General features: G+C 38.6%; 1 protein-coding gene across 1 annotated transcript in view; it reads left to right on the forward strand.

Annotated features, from left to right (window-relative positions):
* Window positions 1-3,491: 3,491 nt before the first annotated feature.
* Window positions 3,492-9,989, forward strand: part of LOC108665582 (ras-related protein Rab-32) — a 7,037-nt gene continuing 539 nt past the window's right edge. The window contains exons 1-6 of the mRNA XM_018152354.2: window positions 3,492-3,625; window positions 4,614-4,743; window positions 5,003-5,059; window positions 5,761-5,821; window positions 7,035-7,236; window positions 8,157-9,983. Of these exons, the coding sequence (XP_018007843.1) occupies window positions 3,544-3,625; window positions 4,614-4,743; window positions 5,003-5,059; window positions 5,761-5,821; window positions 7,035-7,236; window positions 8,157-8,293 (669 nt within the window). The 5' untranslated portion in view covers window positions 3,492-3,543 and the 3' untranslated portion in view covers window positions 8,294-9,983. The remainder of the gene's footprint in view (window positions 3,626-4,613; window positions 4,744-5,002; window positions 5,060-5,760; window positions 5,822-7,034; window positions 7,237-8,156; window positions 9,984-9,989) is intronic.

A 9,989-nucleotide genomic window follows, 5' to 3' on the forward strand; every position in this document is an offset into this window, starting at 1 on the left:
TGGCATGCATTGTCTCTCTTTGGATCTCAATATTTTCCCACTAGATGGCCAAGACCTAGGGTTTTTGCAGTATTTCGACACGCAAATGTATGACGTCACCATTTCAACCATCAATGAACGCATGGAACTAAAACAAAGCTTAATATAAAGGAAAAGCTGGAGAGGTGACGGAATTACCTACGATGTCGGAATATACCGCGTTTACCCTGATTCCAAAAAATCTCTGCTTTGCCACTATGTTAAAGGACGTGGCAAGCAATAAATGGCTATAAATAGATCACTGTATGCTCAACTTGAGTCTGAAAAACACCACACTCTCAAAACTTGTCACTCTCAAAACACCACACTATCACTATGTGCCAGCAATGATGAAATGTCACAAACTGTTGCCATATTTATTTAAATGCCTTTAGAATTAAAATCTACAAATCGCTGAATTCCAACACTGTGTGTGACTAAATGTGGCATATTGCGAGACTAATTCCGACAGCACTTCAAAATCGTAATTTGTAATTCTGACACCCTGTGCTGGAATTAGTTTTTATGTGTCTAAAACCATCTCTTAAATCAATCATCTATTAATTTATTTACCACTTAAAATCAGCAAATACAAGTATACTTAAAGGATTCCTAATATATTCACAGACTTATTTAAAAGTCTCAAACCATAATATTCTTTCATCACAAACAATTTATCACTATTTAGTAAAGCAAGGTCAACTATCAACTTTCATATGTGTTTTGATGTTTCTCATGTCGCTAGCTGACTTGGACTTTTGCTCTGTGGATCTTAACATTTTCCGCTAGACCTAGTGTTTTGTGGAAATCTTGCGCGCTATACTATGACATCACCATTTCAACCATCTACGCATGTATGGAACTAAGACCAAGCTTAATATGAAGGAAAAAGTTGAGGGGTGTTGGAATTCCCCACAGTGTTGGAATATGGTGCATTTACCCTACCTGTTAGCCAGTTAGCTTAGTAAGTTTAACTCAGTTAGTTTGGTATAATTGTATGTTAAGATTTCCTGTTGGGCCAGTGGTGGTTTTTATTGTATTAGGTTCAATAGGTTGATAAATCAGTTAGTTTTAAGTTAGGTTAATTTTAAGTCCCTTAATTATTAATTATTGTACTGGAGTTGAAAAAAAGTTGAACAGAGAGAAAAGGAAGGTTGACACTAGCAAAGAAGCAGATGTCACTGATGCTGGCAGATCATTCCATGTTCTGGAACTTCTGGCCGCAGCGACTGTGAAACTTGACAGGGATGGCTATAAAGGGAGTTGGGACTTGGGAGGCCATCTTTATTTATTCCCTTGGATTTTAACGAGCCTTGAAAACTTTCCCTGTTATAACCAATATATATGACTCATTGTCTTTCCAATGTAAAAGTTTGATTTTTTTTGAGTTTTTGAGTTTTAGGAACAGTGAGTCACCAGTAAGTCCATAAGCACTATACTAAATGGGTGACACTGTGACAGCTATTAATTCATGCACTCGGGCAGTGTTGATCAATAGATAAGTAGTTGGTGATTGGACATGGATGCCAATTCAATGTCCATTGTAACTTGATTGACTAGCTCCTAAAATATCAAAATATCAAGCTAAAGGCCACACTGTAAACCATAAAGTGACACAAGTCTGGTGCAGATTTATTTGTTTTTCTACCTAACCATCACAAAATTTGTCAGTTTTATGCATTTTCACAATGAGAATGTCACCTGTCCTGTCGCACACAAGAAAGAAATATATCGAATTTACGGTACTATTGTTGAGCTACAACACTACAACAACTTGCCAGTTGCCAACAAAAGCTTGCCTGCCTTTTCAAGACTTTTGCTGTAAGATTCCTGCAGGCTGGATGATTTACCTACATTTCATCTAATTGTAAATAAAACTGTGCAATTGAGCTACCAGTATTTCTATCTATGAACATTAAAGCTTCAAAGTAGGTATTAGTTGAAAATGGTATTTTCCAATTTGGCTTGGATGGGAATATCCTGGTAAAAATAATTATCCTACAGAAGTTGCATTTTACACTTCTCTGTGAGTACCATATTATCATTTAAAAATTGAAATTAAAGAAAATGTGATAAAAGTAAACAATGTCTCCATAGAAAATATTTTAATCCATCTCCATTGTCAATCCAAAAATATCAATATGAAGTTATAATCCTTTGCATGATTAAAATGTACTGAATAAATAATAGAAACTAAATTGCAAAATAAAGAAAACAACAAGCGGAAAAACCCGTGCACGTAAAATTTTAATTAGATACAAACTGAAAGTAGCTTTATGAATGGGCTTCTGTTGAAAATGAATACCTAGATGTTCTTCAATACTCAGACCTAAAGTACTGGAAGTGGAAGCTGAAATCTTAGTTACTATTGGATACAATTTAAATTTGCATGCTTGAAACAAATGTGTAGAAGTGTGCAATTTTTTGCCTTCAAGAAGTTGAGTTATAAATCTAATGAGTAAAAATTACTAATTAGTAATTATGCTTCATTGCTTCTCTATAAATGCCCAATTTGCAATACCTGAAAGAATTTTCCTAAAATCTAAGGCAAAAACAATAATTTCACTAGTAATTTTCAAAAATTGTTGGTAAAAATAGGCTGTTTTTTCTTATTTTTTAATGAAAAATTTAGGAAAGGCTATAGGCAGTGTGGAATTCTGGAGGGATAATAAATTAACTAGTACACATAGCATATTGGAAAGCAGGACCTGAAAGCTTGGAAAGGCCAGGAACTTTACACTTTCAGTCCATTATTTACATATCCTATCCCTTTCCAGAATTCCAGCTGTAAGTCATTCACCTGGAAGAGCACTGTGGGAATGGGAAAGCTTTTCAGCTTGGGTGGAAAGCTTTTTAATAAGTGAACTTCCATTCTTAGAATTCCAGCACAGCTATAGGAATGGTGAAATTGGCCAGATTCACAGACCTCTTTGTCAATTCACTTGTGGCTTCTGCCTAATTGTTCACTCAAGTTTGCAACCAATGTTATAAATGGCAACTTATGTATAATAGTGCTTTATAATTATATTGAAGAAGCTAAACTATACAGAAATGCTTTTTAAAGTTTGGATAGCAGCATATATTCAAGTTTTTCAACAAGCTATCATGACATTCATTGGAACTAATGTGAGCGTAAAGATTTGAAAGCAGTATTTATCAGCACTGAAGGAATTAGGAAAATACGCACTCATAAATATATCTTGTGATTGTTAATTCTTTCTTATACTGGTTTGTGGTTTCAGAAACATGAATTTTCAAATATTTTTGTGCTTGCCCACTAGAGTCTAGAGCTTTAATGAGGCTTTGTAAAACCATGACTCTACTTTTTTTTGTTCATTGCTGCACTATTACAATTATATTTGTCTCAACTTGGACAGGTTGTAAGCAGTTCATTAGGGAGATAACTCCTCAATTCAGATTCTCATGAATTATTGTTGTCATATTAAAATTTCATATCCTATACTTTCTTTTCAGATAGTTGTAATGAGCAGATGATGTCCCATCCTTTACTTTTAGCACATCAAAATGACATCAGTTGCTCCTGAGGAGTCACTGATTCCGAGAGAACTTCAGTATAAAGTGCTAGTTATTGGAGAGTATGGTGTAGGTAAGTACTGCAGTATAAAGTGTTATTGGAGAGTATGGTGTAGGTGAGTACTGCAGTATAAAGTGCTAGTTATTGGAGAGTATGGTGTAGGTGAGTACTGCAGTATAAAGTGCTAGTTATTGGAGAGTATGGTGTAGGTAAGTACTGCAGTATAAAGTGTTATTGGAGAGTGGTGTTGTGAGTGCTGCAGTATAAAGTGTTATTGGAGAGTGGTGTAGGTGAGTACTGCAGTATAAAGTGTTATTGGAGAGTGGTGTTGTGAGTGCTGCAGTATAAAGTGTTATTGGAGAGTATGGTGTAGGTAAGTACTTCCAATGAATAGAACCTCTCAATTATGAGACTGTATCTGTATGGAATTGTAGGTTGTAATTATACTGAGTGTGTGTACAGTTGTTCCTAAGCAGGCTGACAAGGAAGGTTTAATCACCAAATTATTTATACTTTCCTACTGCTAAGGTTGTATAGGGCATGCATTTCTATCATTTTAATACTTGTATGTTAGAAATAATTTATATCTTATCTGTGAAATTTTTTATGAGATTTCCTAAATTTTTTGCCCACATATGGGGTTCTGTATATAAAACTTGTTTTTGTAGTCATATTATATATCATTTTTGCCAATGACAAAAGGCCATTTCAAGCCATTCCATATTGAAAGCTATAAGAGTCTTCACTCACATGGATGAGCAGCATTCCTGTTGGCGCAATATTGAGGAATTCTAATGCATCTCTTCAATTTTCATGACTCTGAAGAGAATTTTTCTTTTGTATTCATTTTGTATTTGGTAATTTGAATGCATAATTTTATTATTTCTAAAGCTATGGTGACTTTTTTGATAATTTATAATTAATTTAGTTGCTGTTTGACAATAAATATGTAGATATTATATGTACATAGTATGGCAAACTCTAGCTATTGCATGAATATTGAAACTTAATGCATTGACATTGAAATGTTTGAGAATGATTTATCAATTCTGTATTACAGGAAAGACTGCTATCATCCAGCGCTACACCAAAGGCTACTTTAGCCCCAACTACAAGCTCACCATTGGAGTTGATTTTGCTGTCAAAACTTTAATCTGGAATGCCCATACCAAAATTAATCTACAACTCTGGTAAGTGAGATTTTTCCACAGCCTCCAGCAATTCAATTGAAGCTATGATTCTTGACGCCAAATTTTAGCACCATAATTATATATAGAGGGTTTTTAGGTGCAGATTTTTATTAGTTTCTGATAATAAGAATAAGAAGAAGATTTGGGTAATTTTTTGTTAAATGAATTAGTTTAGATATAAAAGTTATCACATACCAGTTAATTCTATGAAAGTAATCCAATATGAAGCCTATCTGTAAGGAGATCTATTTATCCTCAGGGACATTGCTGGGCATGAGAGGTTCGGGCAACTCACAAGAGTTTACTACAAATATGCGTGAGTGCTAACAATTTTATTGCAAATACGCGTGAGTGCTAACACTTTTACTGCAGGTACGCGTGAGTGCTAACACTTTTACTGCAGGTACGCGTGAGTGCTAACACTTTTACTGCAGGTACGCGTGAGTGCTAACACTTTTATTGCAAATACGCGTGAGTGCTAACACTTTTACTGCAGGTACGCGTGAGTGCTAACACTTTTATTGCAAATACGCGTGAGTGCTAACACTTTTACTGCATGTACGAGTGAATGCTAACACTTTCTCTACAGGTACAAGTGAGTGCAAACACTTTTACTGCAAGTACATGTGAGTGCTAACACTACATTCACTTTTGACAAGGTGTTACACTCCTTATTACATGAAGTACAAGGTGTTGCACTCATTATTAAATTTAGTACCTACATCAGTATTCTTTAGTATACCTATATACAATAAATAATTACTATATATTCCTGAATAATGTTATTAGTAACATTCAAATCATGCTGAATAACGAGTGTATTATTACTATTATATGTATTTTACCTTGCTTCAATTTTTCCATGAAAATAATCCAACAAATTGCAAGATCACTGTCTGTTCTTCTTAGTCCCACACTGAAGATTACTTGGTATTGAATTGTTTATCTAAATTACTTTTGAACTCCTATTGCCTGATATATTATTGTATGGATGCAATAATGATGGATGGTTGGCAGGGTGGCAGCGCTGGTTGTATTTGACGTCACTCGCCCCTGCACGCTGGATGCTGTAGCCAAGGTAAGCACAATTGAAAATTTTATAAGTCCTTATAACCTTATGATAAGTTTAGAACTTACTAGCCACGGTCACGCCGATGCGCTACCTTTGTCATCCTCCATCTCCAATTTGTTGAAAGTCGGGTCACCGTGCATTTGAGTCCCGGAGGTAACGTTGAACTTGTTCTGTCTATTTGCCCTCCTTTGGGTCAGCTGATGCAAAATGCAGTTGCTTGTCACTTGCTGAGGGTATCAACCATACAATACGGGATCTTTCTAAAAACATAAGTCCAGTTGTCTCTTGAATGTTGCAAGGGTGAACTCGCCTCCTTTCAACACCTCTGGCAAGGCATTAAAGAGCCTCGGTCCTACCACGGACAGTGATCCCTCACGAAGAGTCTGTACTCTGGCCGCGGCTCGGTTATTAAATGGGGGAACCTCGCACAGTCTCCCCCTCCTTTCATTGTAATGTGTCACTATTCTGGAGGTCTCACTCTCCAAGTTGGGAGCCAGTCCGGTTATCATCTTCCTAGTGTACAGTATGATATACCTCTCTCTTCTCCTCTCCAGTGAGTACAGTCCCAGGTGTTTCAACCTACCTTAATAGTTCAGCTTCAACTCCATAGTACCACTTATCCTAGACGTGAAGGTCACCTGGACTAACTCCAGTTTCCGCACCGCGTCCGCCTTGAGCGGCGCCCTAAGCTGGCAGCAGTATTCAAGATTGGGGAGCACAAGGGCTCTGAAGAGTGCAATCATTGTTGCTGCTTCTCTCGTTGCTCGAAATGTTCACCAGATCCACGCCATCCGCTGTCTGCTTTGCACAAATATTTCTTTGATATGGTCATTGAATGTGGCTTTGGTATTCATCAACACTCTGAGATCTCGAACTTGTTGCTTCTCTTCAATTTCTGTGCCATCTGATGCCAAGTAGCAATGTGGCATCCTCGTCTCTCTGCCGACTCTGTATCTCATTACTTCAAAGTGTATTCTATCCTGCAACAATGGTACAATATCTAGTGTACACTTGATTAAGTAAATGCAAAAATATGATTTCAATTACCAGGCACCAGAAACACTCAAAGTTGAAATTTACCTTAAATTACTGAAATATATCACACTAAGAGTGCAGCATCACTACCATATACTCACCCTCCAACACATGTCTTCACCCTTTACTATCGTGCAGTGGCTGCAGCAGCACTGTCATGTACTAACCTCCTACCATCGTGCAGTGGGTGTATGATGTACGCGAGAAGGTGTCACTGAGCAGCGGTGACGGAGCGACGGTACCCGTCGTGGTGCTGGCCAACAAGTGTGACGTCATGAGCAGTGAGCAGGAGCGCCGCGTTTACGTCTCAAGCCTACAGCAGTTCTGTGAGCAGCACAGCATCGACGCCTGGTTCCTCACCTCAGCCAAGGAGGACATCAATATTGGTCAGAGTGTGCTGAATTGGGCTGTGCTCAATGTGAGCTGAGTGTGCGTGTAATTCTGTAGTACGGCCTGGTGCTAGGTGCCGATAACGCTGGTTAATGGTGCTTTCTGATTCAAAGATTTCTTCTCAAGGTGTAGTACTTCAAAGTGTTCTGCTGAGACTTGTTCAGTGGGCATTCTGCTCCACAAATCTCATTTCTTTCAAGATCTTCTGCCAGCATTCCGTCTCAGAGTGGTTGCCAGGGAGGTTTCATGTCTGATGCGTTTGAATTTATCTCTTTAGCTGTGTGGCTCTGGTTTACTAAGTGTGAAATGTCTGCTTCAGTAAAGTTTTGCTCATCTTAAGCCTCTCAATTGGGAGGTTTTCCTGTAAAATATTCTCAAATAACTGAAATAGATATTTCCATAATACCACGCTTGTGTTAGTGACTCAGGTGTTGAGATATTCTCTCCCATCAGTCACTCTCTCCCATCAGTCACTCTCTCCCATCAGTCACTCTCTCACAGCAGTCACTCTCTCACAGCAGTCACTCTCTCACAGCAGTCACTCTCTCACAGCAGTCACTCTCTCACAGCAGTCACTCTCTCTCAGCAGTCACTCTGCCCCCTTCTCACACCCCCACTTCCTACCCCCTCCTCTGTCCTCTCACTCGCTGGCCGATGAGCGTAGATTTAACCAAAAATATAATCATGTACAAAATATCATACACGACCTTTGGCCTGTCATGATAACGAACGTGTAGCTGTTGTAATCTAACCAATGATTGGGCGTCCAGTGACGACGATAGCACAATACGTAATAGCCCTAGATATATGATAGCACTAGATAAAATGACATGAAAGCACTAGATATTATGAGCTTAATATTATGGTGGAAACAAGATTATTAATTTAAGGATAACAAAGGTATATTGTGTTGCAGACGAGACGATGCGGTGGCTGGTTGACCACATCCTCACCTCCCGCCGGACCTCCCAGCTGTCCATGTCTCCACCCAATCAACCCACAACCCTGCTCGCTGACCCACACCCCAAACCCCAGTCATACTGCTGCCGGTAGCTCAACCTGGTTTGAGTGGCTGCCAGCACCTCAACCATGGTTACATATCAGTCCACCACCATGGGCACAATCCACTGCCTTGCAATCCTAACTTCAACTTGTTCAGTCCCCGTGATTGTGTCAACCCTTGTGATTGTGTCAGTCCCTAGGTTGTGTCAACCACAATGATTTTGTTTGCAAACACATCAACAATTTCCGCCCAAACTGATCCGTTCCTTCTATTGCTATTCTTACCTGAGAGCCGAAGTCAGGGTAGAGAAGTTATTTTCACAAATGCAATGTACAATTTAGAAGTTCAGACCAAACCACATTTCCTGACAATCATGGTCAATACCCTTTGGATTATCCAAATTTGTCTGTGTAATCATATATGAAAGAAGTTTAGCTCTATTATTTTGTAAGTTAAATAAGATATTCAGCCTAATGGCAGCTAACTGTACAGTGTTCTTTATGTGTACTCAAGAAGGATGCCTTGCGTACAATTTTAATTTACGATTTTAAACCATTCTTGGTATTTTGTGCGTTGGTAAATATAAAGCTGCGTACCCAGTCTTAACCAGGCCAAATTATGAGGATTGGGGTGACCAAATTGTGAGGCCTTGTGGGTAACATCCTATAGGATGAACCCTAATGATAGTTACATGCAGTTATACCTTGTGGGTTATTGGATCACCTCTTGAAGGTTATGCAGTTATGCCTTGTTGGTTATTGGATGAATTCCTTGAAGGTTTTGCAGCTACACCTTGTGGATTACGGTATTGATGAACCCCTTGAAGGTTACGCAGTTATGCCTTGGTTATTGGATGAACCCCATGATGGTTTTGCAGCTACACCTTGTGGATTATTGATGAACCCCTTGAAGGTTACGCAGTTATGCCTTGTTGGTTATTGGATGAATCCCTAGAGGGATTCATCCAACCGGTTACTCCTCTAGGCTGATTTTTACTTGGCATTTGCCTCCTCTGGAGCAGCTCTCCATTTTACAACAGTTTTAAGGCTCAAGCCTCCAGCGCCTTCTCAGGCTGTGCTCTTCACTGTAGGCATTTGTAGGCTTAATCTTATTTGGTGTATTCACCTGGATTGATATTGTTGGAAGAAAGATTTATAGCATTTAAGATTTGATATTGTGACTTGTTGAAGCTAGAGTATAGTCTTTTTAAAAGATGTAAATATTGTATGAGCTCTTGAAGCCATAATTCTCGTGAATGATTCTTATGATACTTGTGAAGTCTTTGAATGTTTTCGTATATGCTGGAACGCATTACTGCCTTGTATACAAATTTGCTATGTACACACATCTTTCACGGACGCATTACCGCCTTTTACACATTTGTACACAAATTTCCCATGTATACATATCTACCCTCTACCCACATCTTCCCGCTACCCTCTACTCACATCTTCCCTCTACCCATATCCACTCTCTATCCTATACCATTGAACTATCAGTGTTTGGATGGATGATGTGTAACTTTTTTTTATTGAAAAGCCGCCTAGTGATTCAAACCTGAATAGTTTTATGCTCTTCGAATTATGAAAATATTTAAAATTGTCTACTATTTTTAATGAAGCAGTTATGAAGACCAATTGCATGGATGGCGAGTTGATGATAGAGCCTGCAATGATGTTTGGGCACTGCGTGCTGTGATGTTTGGGCACTGAGTGCTGTGATGTTTGGGTACTGAGTGCTGTGATG

The sequence above is a fragment of the Hyalella azteca genome, unplaced genomic scaffold, assembly GCF_000764305.2.
Source record: "Hyalella azteca isolate HAZT.00-mixed unplaced genomic scaffold, Hazt_2.0.2 contig11696, whole genome shotgun sequence".
Taxonomy (NCBI): domain Eukaryota; kingdom Metazoa; phylum Arthropoda; class Malacostraca; order Amphipoda; family Hyalellidae; genus Hyalella; species Hyalella azteca.